The sequence below is a fragment of the Pyricularia pennisetigena genome, chromosome 5 (assembly GCF_004337985.1).
Source record: "Pyricularia pennisetigena strain Br36 chromosome 5, whole genome shotgun sequence".
In the NCBI taxonomy this organism is placed as follows: domain Eukaryota; kingdom Fungi; phylum Ascomycota; class Sordariomycetes; order Magnaporthales; family Pyriculariaceae; genus Pyricularia; species Pyricularia pennisetigena.
This window is the reverse complement of record NC_043743.1, coordinates 3,772,288-3,797,702: the sequence shown is the minus strand read 5'-3', so window position 1 is coordinate 3,797,702 and position 25,415 is coordinate 3,772,288. Positions and strand designations below refer to the sequence as shown.

General features: G+C 52.8%; 7 protein-coding genes across 7 annotated transcripts; 5 read left to right on the top strand and 2 right to left on the bottom strand.

The window, feature by feature from the left end:
* Window positions 1-2,513: 2,513 nt before the first annotated feature.
* On the top strand, window positions 2,514-2,762 carry PpBr36_08998 (uncharacterized protein; the record flags this gene model as incomplete). Its single annotated transcript, XM_029896122.1, has 2 exons — window positions 2,514-2,608; window positions 2,693-2,762. The coding sequence occupies 2 exons, from the start codon at window positions 2,514-2,516 to the stop codon at window positions 2,760-2,762; spliced, it is 165 nt and encodes a 54-aa protein (XP_029746718.1).
* Window positions 2,763-6,304: 3,542 nt separating this feature from the next.
* PpBr36_08997 (uncharacterized protein) lies at window positions 6,305-7,516 on the top strand (the record flags this gene model as incomplete). Its single annotated transcript, XM_029896121.1, has 1 exon — window positions 6,305-7,516. The coding sequence occupies one exon, from the start codon at window positions 6,305-6,307 to the stop codon at window positions 7,514-7,516; it is 1,212 nt and encodes a 403-aa protein (XP_029746713.1).
* Window positions 7,517-8,582: 1,066 nt separating this feature from the next.
* On the top strand, window positions 8,583-12,365 carry PpBr36_08996 (uncharacterized protein; the record flags this gene model as incomplete). Its single annotated transcript, XM_029896120.1, has 1 exon — window positions 8,583-12,365. One exon carries the CDS (start codon window positions 8,583-8,585, stop codon window positions 12,363-12,365), a length of 3,783 nt encoding a protein of 1,260 aa, XP_029746712.1.
* Window positions 12,366-13,074: 709 nt separating this feature from the next.
* PpBr36_08995 (uncharacterized protein) lies at window positions 13,075-16,749 on the bottom strand (the record flags this gene model as incomplete). Its single annotated transcript, XM_029896119.1, has 1 exon — window positions 13,075-16,749. One exon carries the CDS (start codon window positions 16,747-16,749, stop codon window positions 13,075-13,077), a length of 3,675 nt encoding a protein of 1,224 aa, XP_029746711.1.
* A 1,470-nt stretch (window positions 16,750-18,219) lies between these two features.
* PpBr36_08994 (uncharacterized protein) lies at window positions 18,220-19,611 on the top strand (the record flags this gene model as incomplete). The annotated part of the gene is made up of 5 exons (XM_029896118.1): window positions 18,220-18,276; window positions 18,333-18,420; window positions 18,492-18,625; window positions 18,699-18,882; window positions 18,959-19,611. The coding sequence occupies 5 exons, from the start codon at window positions 18,220-18,222 to the stop codon at window positions 19,609-19,611; spliced, it is 1,116 nt and encodes a 371-aa protein (XP_029746710.1).
* Window positions 19,612-20,171: 560 nt separating this feature from the next.
* PpBr36_08993 (uncharacterized protein) lies at window positions 20,172-20,745 on the bottom strand (the record flags this gene model as incomplete). Its single annotated transcript, XM_029896117.1, has 2 exons — window positions 20,172-20,456; window positions 20,635-20,745. The coding sequence occupies 2 exons, from the start codon at window positions 20,743-20,745 to the stop codon at window positions 20,172-20,174; spliced, it is 396 nt and encodes a 131-aa protein (XP_029746717.1).
* A 632-nt stretch (window positions 20,746-21,377) lies between these two features.
* PpBr36_08992 (uncharacterized protein) lies at window positions 21,378-25,193 on the top strand (the record flags this gene model as incomplete). Its single annotated transcript, XM_029896116.1, has 1 exon — window positions 21,378-25,193. One exon carries the CDS (start codon window positions 21,378-21,380, stop codon window positions 25,191-25,193), a length of 3,816 nt encoding a protein of 1,271 aa, XP_029746716.1.
* Between the last annotated feature and the right edge of the window lie 222 nt (window positions 25,194-25,415).

Below are 25,415 nucleotides of genomic sequence, written 5' to 3'. Positions count from 1 at the left end.
CAGTATGGTGTCCGTGGTTGAAGAATTGCCGCGGGGGGCTTTCAGTTCGCTTTGTGGGGGTTTGTCGTGTTTTAAATAGGATGGCGGACCGGGCAGAGACCGACAGATGGCACTGCAGGATTATTCGGATCAAGGAGAAAGAGATAATATCTGAGAAACGTCTACGTAGAATACGATGTGCAGAATCCCAAGGCTTGCCAAGAGGGCGGCTGCGGCTGCGTCTCACAGATATGGCGTTTGTTGCAGTACACAGGCAGCGATTGGGTTGGGACTTTTTTTTTTGCTCTCGAAATGATGCTGCAGAGTCGCGACTTTCCCCCCCTCCTTTCGAAGCTAGCGTTCGTGGAATTGATGACTTAGGTCGAGTCGTTGCCGAGGGGCTAGGGGAGTCGACCGGTAATGATTGTGTTGTATTCCTGTAATGAATTGTCTCTCGAACCTCGGTCGCTTTGTCTTGCCTTGGTTTGCGTTGCGTTGGGTAAAGTGGAGTTGGTTGGTGCAAAGATAAGTTCACGAGCTGGAGAATCTGGCAGCAAGTTTGGACTAGATACGATACGTCAGCCTCGCCCACCGGTTTTCCAAAAGTCCTGCTTGCTTGCGCTCCAGTGCAGTCCAAGTCGCCCCGCCGCGGCTTTAAGAAGGCGCCGGGCGGAGAAAGGGCGAATGGAATAACGAGATGTGGAGTGGATAGCGACGGGGACTTTCTCTATCGTGCCATCACTACTCCCGACGGCGCGGACCTACCAAATTGGCCAACTCCAGAACTCGCTTGACTCGAAAATACGGAGGCAGGTGCTTTGCGAGGCTACACTATGGTCAGTTGTTGGTTGTTTGCTTTGTTGTTTAGGCGGAATCTTGTTCCTTTTGATTGAATTGAATGCCGGGTCGAATCGGCTACCGTTTGCCTGCTGAGTTGAAACAAGGGGGGAAAATCGAACAAAATCCCAGTGTGTGTGTGTGTGTGTGTGTGTGTGTGTGCGGGGATGAGCTCAAAAAGAACTTGGAGTCGAGTTTCGAATGGATGATTGACGACAGGAGGAGATTTCAGCGCTTCTTAGTACTCGCTTGGCGACCACACACTACTGGGGCCTTCCCTCCCAAAATAGGGAGGTAAACGTCTTGGGACTTGGTGCCAAGGATGCCCAAAGTCCACATAACCTCCCCTTGGGCTCTATTACAAAATGAACAAAGCCCCATCTACTGCTGTGCTCCTCGCTTTGTCTCAATTGTCTCAATACTGGTGACACCCTGGCAGGCGATTCAACAAAGCGGCGCCTCGGTTTGGGCCATTGATAGAGGTAATGAGGACAGGATAAATAGATGCGCGGGCGAGGCGTATTGTTTGCATTGAGAACAACTCTCAGGTGGGCACACGAGACGGATGAGATAACATTGACTGGCAAATGCCGAGAGTCGGCGCCAGTCCGTCTATCTGTGTAGTAATTGTAGCCGCCAAAACGGTGACTTTTGTGCGATTTTGGTGTCTTTCTTGTACCTAAAACGAGCACCGACACCCATTGTACCCGAAACCAACCCACCAGTGCTCCGTCCCGACACCCCCAAGGTTGACAATGGTTTAAGCTCAAAAGTTACCTTGGTTCCACCTTGGATGGTCTCTCTCTGCAGAAGTAAAAATAAATCAGGTGAACGACGGAAATGAACAGACTAAGCAGATGCTTGCTCGTGGCATCTTTGAAGAAATTGGATCGCGGCCAGATGACATGAAAAGACGGACCCTAATTCTTCCCAACCGGATATGCATTTACAGTAGACCCGCCACGATTAGGTCCTCGCCAGGCCTGTCCCTTGGGCACCAACGTCTTAAAAAACTAAGTTGAAGGCATCGAACTGGGGTAACTATCATTGTCCAACCACGTCAGGTACACAACCACGGACCCCGAGCTCGGTCCAAAAGGGACCGTCCGAACTGCTCCACGATATGGATAGCGTTTGGGTGAAATGGGGAGAAGACGATAATTTAGCATCGATGGTTTGGGTATCCCTTAAATCGGCAGTCTATACGGCATTTGTGTACATGTACATCTACATTTTCGTCTTAAAGAGAGCATCAGATTGGCCTACATAGACTAGACAACCCGATTCATCCAACGGCTTCAACGTTGTCACGGAACGGGTCGGCCCAAAACGTTACGGAGTAATCAACCTGAACCCCTGTGTTATTTTCTTCTCTGTGGTCTCGCATCTACCAATCTGCAATGGCGTCGAAATTGCGCGTCAAGACTGAAAGCTACGGAGACGGTAGCATTTAAACACCTTCCGCATTGGAAAGGGAAAAAAGCTGATATCACGCGACCAAAAAAAAAAAAAACCATCAAAGTAAACATGATAGGACCTGAACGTCGCAAGATGTGCATTTTCTACAAGGTCATGCTTTCGATCTGCGCCCTCATTTCCTACAAAGAAGAAAATAAAAGTAAAAATAAAAATAAAAAAGCTGCGAGTGGTCGGCCGTGTCACAGCCACTCTTCAACGAGTTCTAGAAAGCGAAAAGGATGCTGAAAACTGTTGTGCTCTTGGCCCTGTCACTCAAGCACCTTACAGTGTGCACGTGTCCTACCAAACCCCACACTCCGCTTCTGCACGGTAAGCCATCCGACTCCGCTTTCAGGGTCATAGAGGATTTTCAACTTACATACATTACCGTCTCCTTACCGCCTCTACAAGTTCACAGTCGTACGAGCGTTAGCGTTATCACTAGCTGGCCGAATGATCCATATAATGACAGTTGCAGCCTTTTATAAGGTGTACAACAGTACTGTAAGTACTTGCGCCTTGTCAGGTCGTTCATTGACCCTGTCTCGTCCCTCCTCTCACCTAGGTGTATATCTGTTTCAGTTGCAACTTGCAATGAACCATGCTCAATGTGCAAAGACCCAATAAAACATGAAGCCGCTCTTGAAACCGGACCCTATGATTTCTGTTGAGTGTGTAACTAGCTAGCTTTACCCAGAAACGGATCAGCTGAGCGAGCCGTCTGCGCAATGTAACTGACTTCTAATATTTAGCTGTGTCGCCAGTTTCGACAGTCCTCAAAGATTGAATGGATCGCCTTTGTGCTCGCAACAAAACATGTGCATTCCTGATTGCGCTATCCGGTCCATGCAATTTTGAGATATTTTAATTGAATGAACACTTTGAAATATTTCAGAATAGTTCTGCTTGTGTCAGGTTAAAAGAAATCTCAGCCTCTGTTTCTAGACATATTTTCAAGAAACGACAAAGCCTCGCAGTTTTTTTTCTTTTTTTCTTTTTTTCTTTTTTTCTTTTTTTGTCTAGTCAGGCAATAAGGGAGAATCAATAAAAAACAAAGGAAAATCTACGCCATCTCTTTCTCTCTATCTTTCTCGTCGCCATGATGTATGGTACCTGGCTTAAGGACATAATATATGTATATTATCTGCGGGTGACTGATATAACAATTGCGTTGAAATACGGTTATACTTTCCAAAACAAGCTCGTATCCTTCGCAGCTTTACTATGGGGAAGTCTACACGCGTCTGGATCAAACCTACTGCACCTAAGAGGGTCCCCACGTCATGCCACTGCCCACGACTAACGACTTTTTAGGAGAAAATCGACAACCACGCTGTTAGCCAGTATGCTAAGCCTCTCTCTTGACGCGGCAATTGTGGGCACACATATAGTACTCCATATACTGACGAAAACCGAATCAACTATTCGATTTCGAGTTCGATTGACACAGGCTCATTCTTGGGGCTTGATGAACGCGTAATGTGGCTGTTGGGCGGAGAAAGAAAAATTCTTGCTACAAAGTACTACTTTTGATTCCGCCAAGATCCGGCTTGACCTCCGATGAACGGCGGCCGGCGACCTTTTGGGGCCGAGATCGGGACCAATGGAGAGCGCGATCACTTTCGGACGATTCAACGCCAGACGAGTAGATCCATTTCCTGTGGCGATATGTCATTCGACCGATTTTTTTTTATCTGTCTCTGATTTTCTTGTGACAAACGCCTAGTCGTCTTGCTTATCTGGTAGCTTAGTTCAGCATCGAATATCTAAATTTAGTACCAAGCTTGTTTCTCTCGGCTGCGTTTTGTCGTCTCTACCCATTGTGGGAGCGACTCCTGCCTGGACATGCAGCCTCCACTTCAAAAGAACCCCACTGACCACATAGAGGTTGCCTCCCTTTGCGCATTACGTGATGGGGGTTTTCTCTCTTTCTCTCTGCTAGCCTGCAAGGTTATGCAGCGAGTTCGCCCCAGAAAGGTCCCGTGGCAGCAGGGTTAGAGTTGATATCCAGCTGGTAAGCTGGGTCGCTGACTAGAGACTACGGCCTAGCTTGGCAAGCCGTTGGAGACGAAAAATTCCGGTTGGGCCAAGATCGAACAAACTGCCCTTTGTGCCTGTGCTTGTAACTCCGGAATCCCAGTCCGCCTCGGGAGACCATTCGCCTAACGGCAGCAAGATGGGACCGAGGGGTCCCTTTTCTGTTTGTTTATTTATTTATCTTTTATTTTTCCCCTTTAGGGCATTAAAACTACGTGCATAGAGTTTTCTCAATTGGTCATGGATGACGCGCCCAAGGTTGGTAGATGGGCTTTGACCTCGTCTTCAGATTTGACGCGCAATTACTCACTGCGAACAAACGAACACATGCTGAATTATTATACGAAAGTACGACCTGACACGAGACGAAGCCAGGCGAGTTGCTTGAGTGGGCTGTGGAGCGACGTGTGTGATGCGCGCATTTGTGTGTCTTGGATGGCCAGTTTTTAGGGAAGTTTGCCAATCATGTTGGTCCCTTCGGTCAATTGCATTGAGTTTTTTTGTGTAGCTGCCAACGGCCCGAAGAAAGGTTCCAATAGGCGATTGGATGTTTTCTTTTCTTTTTCTCTTTTTTTTTTTTTTGTCACTGAGGCCAGACCCAGCGAAGGAAAGGGGGCGGTACCGTCTGTGATCAGCTCGCATTTCATTAGATCACGGCCAACAGCACAGTAAGCCGGCAAGGCTGTAACCTAGAAAGGGCTCAGGGAAGGATGTTGCCGCAAGATTATCAAATTAGGTATGCACGCGCTGGCCAGTATTATGGCATAGGTGCAATGCATTCGTATCAGTCAGTGCATGTACCTGCTGGAAGTGTGCCCAATGTTAGTAACTAACCAACTGCTTTCTTCAAGCGGAAGGGTTCAAATCACTTGCTCGTCTAGAGTAAATAATAGTGTACCGGCTTCAACGTCCATCGCGATTCGCTAGCTACACAAGTCAAAAGAATCACTAGGCCATTAGGGTCGATACATATTACGTTACTGACTCAAGAAGCTAACATGCTAAACAGTTGCACAAACACTAGCGACGAATGAGAAATAAAAGGCAGTCTGGAGGGACCACGCGCGTCGCAATGAAAAGAGGCAAAAAAAAAAAAAAAAAAAAAAAAAAAAAAAAAAAAAAAAAAAAAGAGAGGGTGATGATGATGGACGGGGCTGAGCACCGCCCGTGCTTGGCATGTTTCCCCTCTACCTCTATGGCCTCTCAAGCCTCCGTGTGGATTGTGCTTTTTTGCGGGCAGATACATGCGCCTTGTACTCTGCTCCATAGAATTCTCGGGCTTGCCAAGTAGCAGGCGTTTGGTGGAGCTGCCCGCCACCCACCCGCGACAGCGAGCGACATGGGTTAAGGCTCCACAATGACCAGCACTTCGCACGCACCACCCTGGCAGTGACGGAGCTACTGCGCCACCCCTTAAATGTTTGCTTGTTGCTTGGCCAAATCCGCCGAACTGCAACATGTTGAGACTGAGCAACCAGTACCGAGCAAACAGGAAGGGGTCGGTGAATACCAGGGACCATCCCGGGCTGAGGCAGTGAGATTTTGATCTCCCCATTTTGATCGGCTGCGCCCTAGAACTAAAACCGGATACCTGACAAGTGTGCCTGCCTACCAAGCCAAGCCTACCAACAAGGCAGCGTGTGTGTGTACCCAGTTACTTTTTGGGCCCGGTTACCTCATCTTTTCTGTTTGAAGTGGCCCAAGTATTTATCTCGCGGCCCAGCCTGTCTGGCATTTTATCCAACGCGTTCGTCTCTCATCATTTTTCATCTCTTACTTTTTTCATATTCTGCCGTTAATTCATTTTTCGTGGGCCAGAATCACCTAAAAATCGGTCGTCAACATCCGCTATTTGGATATTTCCCATCGATCGATCTGTCGAGTCGACGTCATTTCTGGTTTGCATCACCGCCCACACTTATCGATATCGACCTAGTCGACTCGACTCGAGACAAGAAACTATAATCAAAAAAAATACACCACAACCGCCGCGATGGTCAGCTTCGGCCGTATTGCCTGTGTGGCATTGCCATTTCTACTCACTCTCGCTAGCTTAATTGCGCTGTTGGTGGCTGGCCTGGCTGGAGTTACCGGCAACAAAGATGGCAACCTATCCATGTTCCGCATCAACCTCACAGATCTTCAAGTACCACCATCGGCGTTCCAAGGTCTAGCCCGCCGTTCTGCTATGCCCGACGACACACTGAACAACCTGGGCAAGAACCTTCAAAGCGCCGCGGGCGACGTGGCCACCAAGATTGACCAGCTCGCCAAGGAGTTGGCAAACGGTGGCTCGACAAAGGCAAAGGAACTGGGAACTACTATCCAGCAGATGGCCACGGATTCTGGAACGAGCGTCGAACAGATAGCCAAGCAGATTGCGGACAAGACCGGTGTGAGCGCCAATGACTTGATTGCACAGGCAAAGGCTGCCCTGTCCGGTAACGGCGTCAACATCACCGCCTCCATGATCGGTCTGCACCAGCTTTATGACGTAAATCTCTGGAACCTTTGCTACGAGTCTACAGCGGGTAATCGCACTTGCCCGGATCCTAAGTTTAACTTTGCCAAAGGGGAGATCAACGAAACCCTGGCCGAGGTCAAGCGCCGAGCCGCTACCGTCAACACCCTCGCGGGAACCAACATTACCATTCCCAAGGAGGTCACCGATGGTCTCAACACTTTCGCCGAGGTTGTCCGCTGGACCGAGATTGTTTTCATCATCGCCACCATTGCGCTCGGTCTTGCCCTTATTCTCGGTGTCGTGGCCAACTTCAGCCGCGCCGTCTCGTGCCTTACCTGGATCGTCCAGGGTGTTGCCACAGCCGCTGTCATTGCATTCGCATCGCTTGCGACCGCCACCGCCGTTGTCGTCGTCGGTCTTGTTGAGGGAACTGCCAAGATTTACGGTGCTCGCGCGAACTTCAACAGCGGATACCTCGCCGCCGTATGGATTTCGGTCGCCTTCTCCATTGCCGCCGGCATCTTCTGGTTGGCTACCGTCTGTTGCTGCAAGCCCGACGACCGTCGTCGCTCAAAGCGCAACTCGGATGCCGAGAAGCTCGTCGGCTCGAACAACTCCTCGTATGCACCCGTGCAGGGTAGCAACGGTTACTACAACAACTCCACCTCTTACGGTGCCCCGAAGTACCCTCAGGGTGGCCGCTCCGACATGGCCTACGAGCCTTACTCCCACGCTCGTTAAGGGTGATGTGAGACTGGGGATCTAGCGACTGTGGAGGGTCCCGGTCGTTGGCAATGCTTTTTTGCTTGATTATCTACTATTATTCAACTTAGCTATGCGGCATTTTCTTAGAGGCGTTCTACGGATGGCTTTTAAACTTCATGACTGGGATGTTAATGACTGTTCTGTATACGTTGATTTCACTCAATACTATCGAGGGAGACATGGGATAGGAGGATTTCAGGAGGGACGTTATGAATATTCACAACCAATATTCAAGATACCCCTTAGTTAGTTTGCCTTTTTGGCAGAAAATTATTCATCTACCCACAGGACCATATGTGAAAATGCTATCCTTTTACATCTGACTGTTTGTACTACATGTATGTATTTGCTGGCAATTGGTCTGATCCACATTCAGCTACGTCAGTCACGTGTCTTCAGGGAGATGAAGACTCGCATTTCCTGAACAGGAAAGTGACTTTTTTTGTCAAGGTACGAAAATTGTCAAATACAAAAGCTTTGCCTCTATGGGTGCCTCCCAAAGCCTTCTTGGTTTTCCCACGAAGTAACTTGTTATCAGTTACTACGACACTCTTCTGTCTCCAGTTTATTCGCGCTGCTTGGGAACAAGTTCCGAACGAGCCTAACCACTTCAAAATGCACCAATGACTCGTCAGTTGATCAGGAGCCAAAAAAAAGTCGACAGTCACACGAAAATCCCTATCAAACTGAAATCCTTGGCGGAGGGGTTCTGATCCGCGACGACGATCCGCCCGTCATCTACGAAGCACATTCCCCGAGAAAAGGTCAATCAATCTTTGATTTACATCCTTTCCCCCTTCACCCCGAGTAACCCGTAAACGAGATAGCCAGTCAGCAACCTTGTCAACCCCTCCTGCCCAGCGGGGTTGCAGGATCGGCTTGGACAAGCAGTCAACTCGGTTCGGGATTTTCCTTTTTTTTTTTTTTTTTTTTTTTTTTTTTTTTGTAGATTTGTTTTATTTTTATTCCCCCCTCTCAATTCCAAAGCGCGCAAGTCATTGTGCATGGGGTAGGGGTTCAGGATCTTGTCTTTCTCCTTTGAATGGCAAAAGGCCGCTGTCGGCCTCGCATGATGACCAAGCCGGTGGCGATGGACTGCGAATTTGTGTCGTGTCCGATCACGGCGCTGGCCTTCTTTGAGATTGACGACCCCTGCACCCACCATGAGAATGACGATGGCTGTGGTGGGCACGGACGGGAAGCAGATGCAGGTCGCACCTATCTCCTCGCGGGGGAGGACACGCAGCTCAAGATCTATGACGTCGCCTCGGGATCGCTGTGCGGCGAGCTGCAGGTGTTTTCCGCCAGCGTCATCCATGGCATCTTTGTCGGCAGCGGAGCCTCGCGCGGGAGCATACTGGTCTGGGGCGGCTGCTCGGCCGCCGTAATTCCGAGGGCCCTGCTGGAGGATCTGCTATCCGGGGAAGTGCGGGATCGCACGGCGCCGGCGGTCACGGAAGCTACTGCGCCGGACTGGATCTACGACGGAGCATTAGCAGCTGCCTTGCCCTCGGGACGGGGTGATGTGGATGGCTTCCTGGTCACGGCCCACAACGAGGTTGTGGAGCTTCGAATCGCAAGCGAGCACGGTCACCCAAGAGTCGAGTTTGGCCGTATCGCATCACCATCTCGTCCGATCCTGTATTCAGCCAACGTGCGTTTGCTTGCTGGTGACGTGATCCTGGTCGCGGGCGGAACCGTCTTTGGCGAGATCATTGTCTGGAATTGGCATCCCATAAGGGGCGACTGTGAAGTGCTGTTCGTGCTCGAGGGCCACGAGGGGTCCATATTTGGCGTACACGTCTCGGACGAGCTGATTACGCCCAGTGGTGACTCTCTTAGGTTACTGGCGAGCTGTAGCGACGACAGGACGGTGCGGATATGGGATATCACAGTGCGTAGTCTCGATCCATCTTCGTTGGGTGTCAAATCACAAAACGGAAAACTGGTCGAGGAAGGTCGCGAGACTGGATTTGGAGGCAAGAAGAACGTCGATGATGAAACCCAGGCAGGCTCCATGGAGAATTTGGCCTCTGCCCCGACGGCTTGCTCCAGGAGGGCGTTGGCTGTGGCAATGGGCCATATGTCTAGGATTTGGCACGTCAAGTTTTCAACTCAGGGGCTTCTGCCACCCCTGGGCCAGGATGCCGCTCCCAGGATGACTGTCTACTCATTCGGCGAGGATGCAACGATGCAGGAGTGGCTGCTTGACTTGCCAGGAGAATCTTCGGGAACCCTATCACATGTCAAAACCACGCCCTGCCACAGTGGAAAACACATTTGGTCTACGGCGCTATTGGCATCAACTAAGCCAAGAGGGCGTCCGTTGATTGCAACTGGCGGCTCCGATGGAAAGATTTCGTTGATCGGAGACTTTGGCAGTCGGAAGCTGATAACTGATGATGATATTTCAAGATGCCCAGACATAGATGCTGACACCGGCTTAGATCACACTGCCGTATCGTATCTCTTTGCAGACTTCGGGTTGCCCGCCGATGCGGTTGTACCTGCACAAGTGGCAGCAAACGGCGGGAAAGGGGGCCGAGGGGCCGAAACGTTCAAGACCTTTGCCTTCGCTTCGCAGGATGAGCTTCTCGTCACGTCTACCCTTGGCAACTTGTTCCTGGGCAAGGTCCTTGCCGCGGGTGATGTTTCTTGGTCAAAGGTTACCATCACCGACGCAGAGAGGTCTGATCTGAAGAACTACAACATCGTTCGAGGTGGTGGTGATAGTGGTCACCGCATTTCTTTTATAGGTTCGGCGACTGGTGCGGTCTACATGTTCACTGCCGCGCCGATCCCGCGTCTGCTCAAGGTAGCAGATCTCGGAAGGAAAATATCGGACATTTTCCCCTTATCCAGGGGAGCTGGGAGCCCAGAAAGCATGACATCGCTATTTGGGTCAGATGGTTTCAACAAAGTCGTGGTAACTTTGCTCGGTCATGAAGAAGCCTACCTGATAAGCATTGCGGACATAGACTTGGCAAAAGAACATATCCCCACTACACAAATCACCAGTATACCACTCAGTAGTGGCTTTGTGGTCACCGCTGCCAACATCTGCAATGATTCCCTTGTGCTCGGGACCCGAGATGGAAATCTTGTCTTCTATAGGCACAGCAAGTTGGAGGGAGGCCGTGTTGAGGGACACACAACTTTCCATGAGGTTTTGCAAGCGACCACAACTAGCAAAGACGCCATCACTTCGGTTGTCCCACTTCCCGGGGCTCAAGGAGGCGCCCAATGTCCCTATGCTCTAGCTACATGTCGCGACGGAAAGTACATGATATATGAGATAACCACCCATTCCGACGTCGATGCCGCTGGCCCCAGCAAAGGAGACGGACTGCAAATCAAACTAATACACGAATCGTGCCCGCCATTTGGTCCTATCATCGCCGAAGCCTGGTTCAAAAAAGCTGCTGACAGTGGCGACCTCGAGCTGATCCTGTGCGGCTTCCGCAGCAGGTACTTTGTGGTCTGGAACGAAACCTGGCAGCACGAGATCGCCACCGTCGACTGCGGCGGCGCGCACCGGACGTTTGCATACACCCGAACCGCTGTCGACGGCCCAGACGACTGGGTGCGCTTTGCATACATCAAGGCCCAGCGCACACATATCCACACGCAGCGGCGGGCCGGTCATACGGCGCTCCGCAACGGCATGCACGGCCGCGAGGTGCGGGCCGCGAGCTGGTGCGGAGACCTGCTGGCCACGGCGGCGGAGGACACAACGGTGCGGATATGGAAGTACCCGCAAAGCCCTGGGCAGAAGAACACGAAGAGCAAGGAGATGCGATGCGTGGCGTGCCTTAACGTCCACACGGCGGGGCTGCAGTCGCTGCAGTGGTGCGGGCCCGGATATCTCGTCTCAAGCGCTGGCAACGAGGAACTCTTTGTCTGGCGCGTCTCGAGGCTGGACGACAGGTCGGCGTACGCCGGTGGACTGGCCGTCGTGCGAGAAGCCGTCTACCCCGACCGCACGCCTGATGGGGATTTGAGGATAGTCGACGTGGCTGTCCATGCCGCTGGAGACCGCGCCGCGGAAGACTCGTTTTTCATCTCCATTGTGCTGTCAAACTCGGTGCTCAGGTCGTATCTGTACTCGAAAGAAAAGGGCTTCGACATGTTGGCGCAGGGCAGGTACACGGGCGTGTGCTTGACGCAGATTCGACATTTGGAAATGAGCAGCGGCCATCGCCTCTGCGTGCTAACGGCGTCTACGGATGGGGCTGTTGTCGTCTGGGAGTGTGCGGCGCCGGGGGACGTCGGCGATGCGGAGGTTACGGTTGCTAGAGAGTACATCATAAGAGAGGTGTATGACTTGCACCAAAGCTCCATAAAGGGGCTGGACGTCGGGCCATTACAGCCAGGAGGTGGCGGCAAGGGAGGCGGCTGGGCTGTTCTCACGGTGGGCGATGACAACGCCCTCAGTGTTTTGTATCTGCTGCCAGTGCCAGACGGGAGCGACGACGGTGGTACGTCACCCGGTTCACGATCCCGTCGCGCCACAGTACGCTCTGCACACGCCGCCGGCATCACGGGGATCCGGATCGTGGGATCTCGTGACCAAGGCAGGGTGTTGTTTGCTGCAACTATCAGCAATGATCAGCGAGTAAAGATCTGGAGGGTCCAGTTGGGCAGCGATGTCGATACCAATGACCGAGGAGCAGCCGCCGTCCGGGTACAGCTGCTCCAGGACAGGTACAGCGCTGTAGCCGATGCTGGCGATTTAGATCTTTGGGAAGGGGAGAATCCTGACGTGGGTGGAAAGCTGGTGGTCGCCGGAGTTGGAGTTGAGGTTTGGGGCGTGAGTTTGTCATGACTTCCCAAGGAGGAGAGAAGGGGCAAGTGTCATGGCGGTACAAAGGGCGGATGAGATTTTCCGCGTTGTCATGGCGACAAAGGTTATACATGCGACTCAAGGCTTGTTGATGGGGCATACAAGGTGAAATAAAGAGAGATACCCAGGGAAATAAAATTTGAATTCAGGTCCGCTGCAAGTACCAGATTTGTAAAATGTTTAGACATTACCAGCAGTACAATATCCCTTGATACATGAAGACGCTCGCAAGGCGGGCCACGGGTGCTTTTACGACACTCAGTCTTGAGGGGACAGATCATGTTTGGTGTCGTTGCACATGTCTGTTGTGTGCAAACATCGAACTCGTCGCCAGATACGCGGCAGCATGAAGTAAGAAAGGGCCCAGGACTGGGAGAGTGGATCGACAACGTGGCTCAGGTGCACATCCGAAAAATGTATATGCAGCTACTTGTCCCACCACTTGCTATATCAAAATTGGGCAGGTATTGAATCGTGAGAGAATAAAACAAAGCAGATGAAAAGTAAAAATTGTGTATAAACGACAGGATCGAGGAAATAATCACTATGACAACCGAAAAGAAAAAGCTCGTGCCATACCATACCAATGTACACCAGCTAAGTGAGTAGCCTGCCAACAAAAACCACAAGTCGCTTGCTCACCAAAAGTCTTATCCAAGCCTAGCCGTTTGTCTTAGGGTACTCTTCTCTCTCAAGGGCCTCTACGGTATCGTACAGGCGGCTGCCGCCTCCGACGGGAGCGGTCCAGCACGTCGTCAACATCTTCGTCGTCGGCCTCGTCTTCCACCGGTGAGTCTAAAACTTCCGTGTAGTCAACGTTCATAGGATCGGGCCGATTTCGCCTTGTGCCCTTAGGACTTATGCTGACGCTGACGAGCGGAGCGTTGGCAGCACGCACCTGCGCTGCGCCTGCGCCACTACGTCGCGTCGACGGCCTAGTGGTGGCGACGGCGACGTTGCCGCCTTCGGATGACGACCTGGCATCGTCATTATTAGTGCCTGTGTAGTCTCCGTCATCGTTGTCATCGCCGTTCTCGCCTTCAAACTTGCGCTTTCGAAGCCGGGAGATTGCCTCGGTCGGTCGCTTCTGAGACGAAGATTGTTCACTCGCGTCCAAGGCGCCCGTGGCCGTCCCAGTGGCGCGGGATTCGCCATCGTCATTGCCACCTTGATCTTCGTCCTCCTTGTGGTCGTCCTTGAGCGCAAAGTACGGTGCCGCTGCCTCCGTATCGTAGCCTAGATCGACCAGGTCAGAAGGCTTGGCGACAGGGGGCGCACTCTTTCGCGATCCGTTTGCCACCGTGACGCCTCCACTGCGAGGTTTGAGGCCTGGCTTCTTCGTATCTTTGGCAGCGGCTTGTGCAAGAGCTAACTTGGCGCTGTTCGGCTTTCTGCCTGCACCAGGTCTGGCACCGCCGCGCTTGCCGCGAGGTTTTGGGCCAGGCGTCTGGTTGGCAACGCGCCTCTGGTTGCTACCTGGCGTGCGGTATTCTTCGTCTACCTTGGCAGCTCCTTGCGCGGGTTTGCTGGCGGCATTCCTCTCTTCATCTGCCTCGTTTCGTCGCTGCTTGGTTAGGTTGGGGAAGTTCTCTCCGTAATTGAAGAAGAGCTCTTCGCCAGCCTTGATGTCACGTAGCGCCGTAAATCTAATCCTGAAATCGCCGTTGACTTGCATGATTTTGGGCACAACGTTGCAGCTGTTCCCGTCACTTTCGGACGCGTGATTCATGTAGCGGCTGAGGTTGCCGTAGACGGCTGCGTCGACCCATATGCCATCGTCCTCGAGCAGCGTAAACAAATACGACACGTTGGACTCTTCATCAAACACGTTTCCGCGGCGCGCCTCTCGCCGCACACCCTCATCGTGTTGAATTAGCTCGCCTACGTATTCAATGATGAACTCGTCTGCAGCAATGTCGACAGCGGTGAAGAGACCGTAACCGCAGCCTTCAATGCCCGATTCACCAAGACACAGAGGCTTGTGTACGCCCCGCTGCAAAGGACAGTTCTGGCAGCCTGTCCGATGCAGAGTCTCGTTGAAGGCATTCTTTGGGTCGCCACGCTCCTTTGCGCCACAGCCACCACAGAGCACAGGGTCGCACTCCCGGTTCAGCTGCACACAGATGCAGGGGCGACCCTCACGCTGGCGGGAGAGACAGGTTTTTCCGCCTCCAGAGGCATGGCACGCACAGCCTGTGAATTTCAAGGCGCAAGACTCGGCTGTGCAGCGACAGAAGCGTTCGCAGAAGACACCCAGCTTGGCGCAGTTGCAGTCGTTAGCAACCGTACAGGGTCCGTCGTGTATGCATGGATCAAAACCCTCAAATCGTGCAGACTCGAAGAGTCTAGTGTGTTGCTTCCAGTCACCCATGAGCATCTTGCGGTTCTTGTCATACCAGTCGAGAACCTTGACCCGCTTGTTATTTTCCAGCTCGCTGCGGACCGGGCCCTGCAATTCCGGGGGCCGTTCCAGGCGGAGACGAATGACTTCCCTGTGGACTTCGAAACAGTTGATGTCCAATATTTCAGCCACAACGCACTGTGCCGCGACGGTAATGGGTTGGTCGGATGTGTTCAGTACCAAAAACAGACAGCGGAGTATCATTCTTTCCTCGATGTTCCAACGTCTACTGGGGATCTCACGGTTGCCTGTTTGGTAAGACACGTAGCATTTGCGGCTGCAATTCCTGGGACGGCCAGGCTCCCGGTGCGTCTGGTTCCTCTCCGCCTCCTCGACAAGGCGGGTCTTCAGCATTACTTCCATGCCTCCCAGCAGGTCAATCGAGAAGGGGCGCTTCGAGTTGTCGTGAAGGTATTCCCCATGCTCACATGAGTGTCTGAAGCAGATGAGGCAGCCTTGGGAGGTGTAACTGGTCAGCCAGGCACCTACCGTCTTGACCAGGGATTCATCGGGCAACTCCTCCTGGGCGTTGCTACGAGCCGCGGCGTCTCTGATTCGCGTGCGTGTGTCCATTACAATCTCCACCGTCTCTTCCAGCGATAGAACTTCATTCAGCGTCAGCCTCCCTCTGAAAACGTTGTTGAAAGCAATGGTAAAGCTTGTGGCGGCCGCTGTTGCACCTGGTCCATCTGCATCTGTGCTATGTGAGTCAAGAATGGAGGACCTTTGCTTGGGAGTGAGAGCATGTTTCGGGGGGCCTTGTGGAGAGTCGAGCGTGCAAGCACCGTGACTGGCCATATGTCGAATCAGTGTCGATTTGGTACAATCCATTTTGAGCTGTTCAAGCCAGTGGTCCAGATAGAGCGAGATTGTGGCGGCGAGTTCGTCTCGTTGAATCATTCGTCTGCCCTCTGCACCTTGCTTATCGACATCGAGACCGGACTTGCGATCCATCTCCTTCAGCTCGCTGATCCACATGTTAAAAGTCCTCTCCTCGGCAGCGCCCATGTCTCGCAAATGCGGCGTAAACTTTAGCCCTGCGTTCGGACTCAGTATGTTCTTGCCGATTTGGACGTGATGAAAACGATAGCTGGGAACGGCCTTTTTATCCGACTTGATGCAAATTGCACGATACCGGCGTAGCTCTGAATTCCGCTGCCTCTGAGAACCGTCTTTGCCGCCATGCTGTTTAATCTTGATTTTCATGGCAGTGTTATCATTAACATGATGGTCGACCTCCTCCGCTTTCAGAGTCATAAAATGATCAGTGGCCGATAGATTCTGACGCTCTGGCAGATCCGCAAAGGTGTCCTCATGGCAGAACTTGACAAGTGCCATGTGGTCATCACGCACGTCTTCGAGAAATTGGATGAGTTTGGCCTCGATAGCCTCTATCGACAAGACCGATTTACCTTTGAGTGGTGTGACATTGTGCTTCTGAGCCGGCGACACAACAGAGTCAGAAGAGCTGTTGGGCACAGGGTTGTCACGCAATCCCCCACGAGAACTAGTGGTCTTGAGCTTGGACATAGGAGAGTAAGGTCCGGCGTAGTTGTCGAAAGTCTCAATATCTGGCTTGAAAGCAGCGTCGTCTCGCCCCTTATGCTCTCCGAGGTCCCAGTTGACAGGTGTCGGTGATGGCTGGGAGGGCGACCCGGAATGCCCGTTCAAAGCGTTGGCTCTGTTGTGTTTGGACGGAGGGCCGGACACCGATCTTTGTGCGCCTTGAAATGGCGCAGACGAGAAGTGAGTCACATAGCTATTGGAGTTGTTGGATTGAAAGCTCACGTCGTTGACACGTGAGCCGGCCAATGCCTGCGAGGACCCGTCCGTGGCCTGACGAGTGGTTTGCCTCGCTGCAGACGATAACATGGGACGAATAACGAGGCAGTCGTATGTGTCATCGTCGGTCAAGTCAACAAAGGAAGCCTGTGAGCTCCCGAGGGCAACGAGCTTGCCCGTCATGGCCTTGTCACTTTTGCTCCCTCCTGCCAACGAGGTACACTATGAGAGATACGCTCATGGCCTTCGGAAGCGGGCCAGCCACAGAGCAGAAGCAGGCCGGGCGGGCAGGCGAGGCGCGAGATTGGCTTGTGCTTTAGTGCTAGAACCAACCAAGACCGCGCTCATGTCTGTGCTGGCAGAAAAGCTAGCCAGGCCCAAACAAAACCCTTGGGGACCTGCCTGATGCCTTGAGTAATGAATATGTGTACTAGCGTGAGCCGAATGACGTGTAAGTTTAGACGAGTTGATGCAAAAAGTTTCGTTCGGGAAAGGATGACAACAGCGCAGGGTCGGATAACCCCATGCAAAATCGTGGTTCTTTCTCTTGCGCTGGCGTCGGAACACGCGCAGACGCGTTTGGTTTTCTGAATTGAGACAAACTGGACGGAGCAAGGGTTCAATTTCGTTCTTGCTCCACATTAGGCCATGCTTCCCCGCTGAATAAACATTGATTGCATAAGGGTTAGGGTTCGGGAGGGGGCTACAGCTATGCCTACCCTTGATCACGTACCAAGAAGAGCCTCATGCAGAATTCCGCTAAAACTTGTTATATTTCCAGTCCATGGAGAAACACTCAAGCAGCTTGCGCTTCAGCGGCCAAAGGCTAGGCTGTTATTTTTTTTCCTGCGCCATATTTCTCGGGATGCGGCGGCTACTGCAACGGACAACAAAGACAACTTAGGTACCGTGGTACGGATCGTCAAACCCCTGTACCCTGACGCAAAAGTCCCCTCACGACTAATCACGAGAGAGGAAAGGTCCAAAGAAACAAGCAGAAATTGTCGAACGCATATGACGTAAGTGGAGACATTGGTGCCCGCACTCACTAATCCAGTTTAGCACCCAACCCAAGCCAGCGTTCCCACAGCACCCGATTGATACTGATCGTCAGATCCGGTCTATTGCGGCGGGCTAGGCTAGGGCAAACAAGCCGGTTGAATACCAAGACAAATCAGTGCTGCGTGTTTGCGACTGGCTTTGAGAGATACCGCATTGTGTTATGATTCCTCGGATTTGCCGTCATCGCTCTTGCACCGTCTCACTCGTCTTTTTGGTTGTGCTAGCTTTTGGACATCGGCGAGCCCATCGACGCGATCCGCTTTTCCGGCCTAGCTTCCTCTAGCTCCTTTGCTGACGTCTTCAGTCGACTGCCGACATTGAAGCAAGGCATAAACCACAAAATCACCACCCCCCCCGCCTCTGACAATTGAACCAAACGCTATCCATCGAACCGAATCAAATCAAATCCTATTTGGTTCTGTCCTGCGTCCCTATCCGGACAAATCCTCACATCAGCCAAATTCTACCCGCACAAGCAGTCGCATATTAGTCGCACACCTCAAACCGAAGAAACCGCCCTGTCGACTGCGATCTCCCGCTCTTTCACAGTAACGGACCTAAATTAAGTCAATTCTCGACCGAGCCTTCACAATGCATCGCACGTTCTCTATGCGCCATTCCAGGGCGCCTACTGCATCCCAGTTGCAGGTGAATTTCCCCCCGGGTCCTACACGAGCATCACTGGCTCAGACTGCTGCGCGCAGGAGCTGACTCTCGAGTTCTTCATCCAGAACCCTCCACCGCCTCCTTCAAGCACCAAATCAGGTCGTATATTTGGACGCGGCGCATTAGGTCAGTCTCCCTGCATGGAGTGTTGCTTTGTGTTATTGAACGCGCTGCTCACAATGAGGACCAACTACTAGGCCATGCACTTCGCAGGAACGCAGCAGGTGCCTTCGGGCCTGACCTGGCCAAGAAGCTGTCGCAACTGGTCAAGATGGAGAAAAACGTTATGCGCAGCCTAGAGCAGGTTGCAAGAGAGCGCATGGAAGTGGCTGTAAGTTGAAAGTCGACTGCACTCACGCGGCCCATGACTTGATGGATGCTGACGAAGATGGATCCTGCTTCAGCAACAACTATCACTTTGGGGCGAGCATGGCGACGAGGATGTTTCAGACGTGACCGACAAGCTAGGCGTGCTTCTATATGAGATCGGCGAGCTCGAGGACCAATACGTCGATCGCTATGACCAATACCGCCTGACTATGAAGAGTATCAGGAATATTGAGGCTTCAGTCCAGCCAAGTCGAGACCGTAAGATCGTCTCTTTGTTATCTGCCGTTTGTCACAGATCAACCACGTACTTACTCTTAACAACTCTTCCTTACAGGCAAGCAAAAAATTACCGACCAGATCGCTCATCTCAAATACAAAGAGCCCAACTCGCCCAAGATTGTTGTTCTGGAGCAGGAGCTTGTTCGTGCTGAGGCCGAGTCACTAGTAGCAGAGGCTCAGCTGTCCAATATCACACGAGAAAAGATCAAGGCCGCATACGCATACCAATTTGATGCCCTGCGCGAGCACTCAGAAAAGGTTGCCATCATCGCCGGTTACGGGAAGCATCTACTCGAGCTTATCGACGACACCCCAGTCACACCTGGAGAGACCCGTGCAGCCTATGACGGCTACGAGGCGAGCAAGGCCATCATCCAGGACTGCGAAGATGCACTCACCAGCTGGGTAACGCAGAACGCCGCGGTGAGCTCAAAGCTGTCGACCCGAGCACGAACCCTATCGACGCGCAGGCGCAACCACATCAAGGCGCGTGCTGAAGGCGGCCACGATCTTTCGGCACAAGATGCTCCGCTCAACGAACAGGGTTCCTGGGTCCAGGGCTCGAACGTTCGTGGTCAAGACGAGTTTGACGTTGATGATGAGGAAGAGCTTGAGGACGAACGTGATAGCTCTATCCTTGACAGCGAGCACGGTCTCAATGGCGAGCGCGAGCGTCGTGGAAGGTCCCAGGAAGCCATTGTTGCCTAGTGATCTAGATGAAGGCGTATAGGCGCAACTTCAAACGTGATCATGACACGGGGCAAAGCTCCTGCTTTCGTTCATCATAATAAGTAATGATCAAGCTAGGTGGTGAGAGGAATGGGCGTGAAAACAGCAGCTCATGAGGACGCCAGTGTTTGATCCGCAGCGATTTTGTTTTTTTGATGAGATATAATTCGAGGGTGTTTATCATTATAGGGGGTTTAATGCACGGTGCTGAAGGATTGCTTTGCTTGTGGTTTGTTGTTTTTGTTTCGGCTACAATCGCTCCTACATTCTTTGTCACTTTGAATGTTGCCTCCAACAGTTTGTTCCTGCATATGGTAATTACATTTTTAGTCGAGTGTATTGTGTTTTGCCCAAGAAGTATTGGTCATGATTAACATCGCTTATTTCAATGAGTGGGTATTATAGTTGCGTTGAGTCCTCTTGAACACTCATTCGACACATGTGGTGTCGGCTCTGCCCTATCCCAAACCCTACCAACCATTGAAACATGCTTCATCCGAATGAGAAGGTTATGTATGATTTCTTAAGTTGATATTCGGCTATAACAAACCAGACAAGCTTCCTTCGGACCAGAGGGATTGACCTTTCCTGGCAGCAGCTCTCAGCTGGCTTGCAAACTCTTCCACCTCAATCTTGACGATGTGCTCCCCCGGTACGACAATGAGGCCGAGATACCGCGAGGTCATGCCCAGCGTCATCTTGTCATTGTCGGCATCGTCTTCACCCGCGTCCTTTGCCGCCGCGACCTTCTTGGCATGTGCGGCAATCTGCTCTGGTGTGGGGTGGCGGTACTCATGAGCATGAGCGAGGATCAAGTTGCGGTCCTGAGGATTTTGTGGAATATGTTCCAAAAAAAAAAAGAAGTCCTCTCGTCGTTAGTCGTAATAGTCACATCAAATCAAAGAACGTGGCGATTGATATGAGGGACCATAAAGAAGAAACCGGAGGGGTGAACAGGTAATTAGGTAGAGGGGGCCCAGAGAAAGACGGCTAAGTGCGAACCGGATCTGTGCACTTGAACACGCCGTAAAACATGCGCGTGTCAGTGGTGGTGACCCGCAGGTACTTGTTCAGAAGCGAAGAGAGGAAGCCGACGGCCTCCTGCTCGTCCATTGCGATCTCTCGATTTTTCTTGGAAGGAGGTCCTTATAGGGAAAAATTGAATGAAACTGTAATACTTGGGGCTGATGGCGGGCCTTGTCGCAGGGTCGCTTTGCCCAACTGAATAGGCCACGGCATAAGCCTCGTAATTACGATGAAAGGCTAGTCGAAAGCTTGGGGCAAAACTTGCTCCACATTCAGGGGGAATGTGGCCGATTGATTAGGTGCTTCAAGCCTAAAGAACCCACTCTGAGTCAATTGAGGAAGCTCCGCAAGCTCCGATCTGGGTGCTGACGTCGGGGAACTCGGCGCATGCGACGGCTTCTGTAATTCGTAATTCAACGATTGCATCAGATCCAACAACCATCAGCCGTTGCAGGTTGTGGTCTACCAGCAACCGCCTCAACAGACAGCAGCAGGAGGAGTGCTGCGGAAAATCGACCATGAGTATCCTCAACCGTCAAGAGAGTCCAACCTGACATCTACTTGGGGGAGTGTCTGAGGCAGCTCTAGACTTTTACACGACGTCATCGCCCATTTTCGAGGGACTGTGTTCCGTCCGCAACAACCAAACGCGCCTTTTTCCTCAGTCACCGCAACCAAATTGAAGGAACTCACGCCCATATCCAAGAGGTCGCATCAAAATGGGTGTCAACGGCCTCTGGCAAGTGCTGCAGCCATGCGCGCGCCCCACGAAGCTGGAGACGTTGAACCGCAAGCGCCTCGCCGTCGACGCCTCCATCTGGATATACCAGTTCCTCAAGGCGGTGCGCGATAAAGAGGGAAACGCGCTGCGAAACTCGCACGTCATCGGCTTCTTCCGCCGCATCTGCAAGCTGCTGTGGTTCGGCATCAAGCCCGTCTTCGTCTTTGACGGCGGCGCCCCCGTGCTCAAGCGCGCGACGCTGCAGGGGAGGAAGCGCAGGCGAGAGGGCCGCCGCGAGGATGCCGTGCGCACGGCGAACAAGCTCCTGGCCGTGCAGATGCAGCGCCTTGCCGAGGCGGAAGCTGCTGATCGTCGCACGCAGCGCAGCAGGGCTCCCGAGGCGGCTGCGAAAGCGACGGCTGATGCCGCAGCGGGGGATGTTGAGGACGGTGTTGCAGAGGGGGAGGTTATCCCGGACGCTGAGAACATAGTCTATGCGGACGAGCAGCTCTTGGACAAGACGGAGCGACAAAAGAACCGCAAGTTTTTCAAACAAGACGCGTACCACCTGCCAGCCTTGGAAAAGAGCATGCACGAGATGGGAAAGCCCAATGATCCTCGAGTAATGAGTATCGAGGAGCTCGAGATCTATGCGCAGCAATTCCACAAGGGAGAAGACATAAATCTCTATGACTTCAGCAAGATCGATTTCGATGGTGACTTCTTCAAGAGCTTGCCGTCGGCCGACCGCTACAACATCCTCAACGCGGCGCGTCTTCGCAGTCGACTTCGAATGGGTCTTAGCAAAGAACAACTCATGACCATGTTCCCGAATCGGAGAGATTTCTCGCGCTTCCAGGTAGAGCGAGTCCAGGAAAGGAATCGGTTGACGCAGCGTCTCATGGTGGAAATAGGAATGTCTGAAAGCACCGATCTGACGGTTAGCGGGCGCATCAACAGCGAAAGAGGGCGCGAGTACATCCTGGTCAAGAACGACGGCGCCGAAGGTGGATGGGCTCTGGGCGTTGTGACGAGAGAGAAGGACAAGGGCGAAGCGCACAACCCCATTGATGTCGATGCGCCTGCACGACGCAATCTCCAGCAGGACGGCCAGGATGATGAATGGGAGGACTCGGACGAGTTTGAGGATGTCCCCATTGAGGGATTGAACAGACTTCCCAAGGTGAACAAGTCCAAAGGGGAAGGGCTGCTCACTGCAGAGGGCATTGAGGAAGACTCGATGTTTGTGGACCAGGCGCAGTCAATCGATGATCTCTTCGAAGATCCTGATCAGGATGAGGATCTAGCGGCGGATGAGCAAGAGGACATTAACCGGGCCATTGCCATGTCTTTAAAGAATCAACATGGATCACTGGATCACAATGAAGGGGATATTGACACGGATGGTAAAACAAGTACCACGATCCCAGAATGGGAGCAAAAGGCTGCCGAAAAGGCCAAACCAATAAATGGTGGAAGCGGAAGGACGATTGCGCACATTGTCAACAACCGAGCCAGTCGCATGGTTCCCAAACCTCGTGTCACGGTTGCGCCCGAGTCTCAAACAAAGGCCGACGTCGATACCGACAGTGACAGTGACGATGATCTGATGGCTATTATGGCCAAAGCTCGCAAAAACAAACAGAAACAACAAGCAGCTTCTAAGCCTGCCGTGGGTTCAGTTACGTTGTCCTCCAAAAACCCTTTCGGTGGGCCGTTGCCCTTTGAGAAGCTGGATTGGAGGACTTCTGTTTTCGAACCAAAGCCCACAGATGTGAATAACAAAGGGGGATTTCTTAGTGCAGATCCGCAGCCTGCGGCCTTGCCTAAACCGTCACCCATGGCCGATAGGCTTGAGGCCCTGGCTGATGAAGATGATGAAGCCGAAGGGGGTTTTGAACGCCCGGCCCCTGAAGCGGAGGGTCCTCGGCCCTTGCCGCCTTGGATGCTCGATACCGAAACTGACATTAGGGACTCTGTCAAGAATCAGGCGGCTGCGCAGGCGGACATGAATGCGGAAGACCGCCAACTCGTCATGGAGGAGCGCCAGAGGTATCAAAAGGAGCTTGCACACCAATACGTGGAGATTGAGTCATCGGAAGAGTCGGGCGATGACGACATCGAAATCATCGAGGCACCGACCAAAGCAGTAGAACCATCACAAAAGAAACCATCACCAGTAAATCTGCCCGAGTCGACGATTTCGGACCAGTCAGATGTTGAGGCACCAGCAAGCTTGTCTGGTGGGCAACAAGCAATAAACGAAGCGACGCCGGCAGCAACTACACCCGCTGTAGAACCTGAGAAGTCTGTTGAAAAAGAAGCAGAATCACCACCGTCTTCACCAGAACCTGAATTCGAGGATGTTGAAATAACGGCACCGGAGCCTACGAACGCAAGTGAACCAACGAACGAGGCATACGTCTTGGATGCACCTACTTTAGGGCCTCTGGAAACCGGCGATGTGGATGTTCAGCAAATTGCCCAAGCTAGTGTTGATGATGCTTTCAATGCTATCCAGGAGTTTGATGATTTCAGCGACTCAGAGGACGAAGAGCTATTGGCACAGCTGGCCGAAGAGGCCGAGGCACATGCGGAGTTTGCTAGCACGCTACAGAACCACGGTGGCAAATCTGCAGCCAACGCTCAGTCGGCTGAAGATTACGAGAAAGAACTCAAGCAGCTGCGCGCTCAGCAGAAGAAAGACCGCCGCGATGCGGATGAGGTGTCACAGGTCATGGTGACAGAATGCCAGCAGCTCCTTAGGCTCTTTGGCATACCCTATGTCACGGCTCCCATGGAAGCCGAAGCGCAATGCGCGGAGTTGGTCAGGCTGGGCCTAGTTGATGGCATTGTCACGGACGACTCGGATACGTTTCTCTTTGGCGGCACCAGGGTCTACAAGAACATGTTCAACGGCAACAAGTTTGTCGAGTGCTACCTGGCATCGGACCTGGAGAAGGAGCTGTCGCTGTCTCGGGAAAACCTCATCTCGCTTGCTCAGCTGTTGGGTTCCGACTACACAGATGGTTTACCTGGCGTGGGCCCGGTCACGGCGGTCGAGATCCTGTCCGAGTTCCCCGGTCCAGACGGCCTGTCGCGCTTCGCCGAATGGTGGCGCCAGGTGCAAAGCAGTCTCAACGTGTCCACAGACGGCTGGAGCAGCTTCCTCCGCAAGTTCCGCAAGTCACAGGCGACGCGCCTGTTCCTGCCCCCGGGGTTCCCCAGCCCGGCCGTGCCAGAAGCGTATCTAAAGCCCGAGGTGGACAGCGACCCGGAGCCGTTCCAGTGGGGTGCGCCCGACCTCTCCGGGCTGCGGGATTTCCTAATGGCGACGATCGGCTGGACCCAGGAGCGCACGGACGAGGTGCTTGTGCCGGTGATTCGGGACGTGAACCGTCGCGAGCTTGAGGGGACTCAGAGCAACATAACGAGGTTCTTTTCGGGTGGCGTCGGCGTTGGAGCTAGGCAGCAGCAGGAGAATGAAGGCCAGCAGCAGGGCGAGGCCTTTGCGCCGAGGAGAGCCGCGAGAGGAGGGAGTAAGCGTATGGCCAATGCGGTCTCGAGATTAAGGGCGCAGGCCTCCAGTGCTGGAGCGCCGACGGGTGGTAGCGATGGTGACACTGTGGAAACACCCGCGTCTGTGCGGGGGAGTACAAGGAAGCGCAAGGCTCGTGCCGATGCTATTGTTGAGGAAGATGAGGACGGCCATGAGGGTACGGATGATGACTCTGGTCAAGGTACTCAGGAGGCGCATGCAAGTGCCCGCGGAGGAAGGCGTAAAAGGGGGAGAGCCGTTCAGAAAAAGGGGTAGGCGTCGTGGGAGCCCCGAGTACCAACAAGCCATAGGGCAGCCTTGTTCTCTTGGATAGATTCAGACATACGAATGATGCCTAACATGGGCTCTCACCACCAGCGCAGGTACTGATAGCCGGCGGTCTCGGCCCAATAACGTGGCCGAATGCCGTATCTCCTATCGCTTAGGCCCCGACAGGCTGTCACCACAAAGTTTCTTACTTGTTACGCTGCAATATTG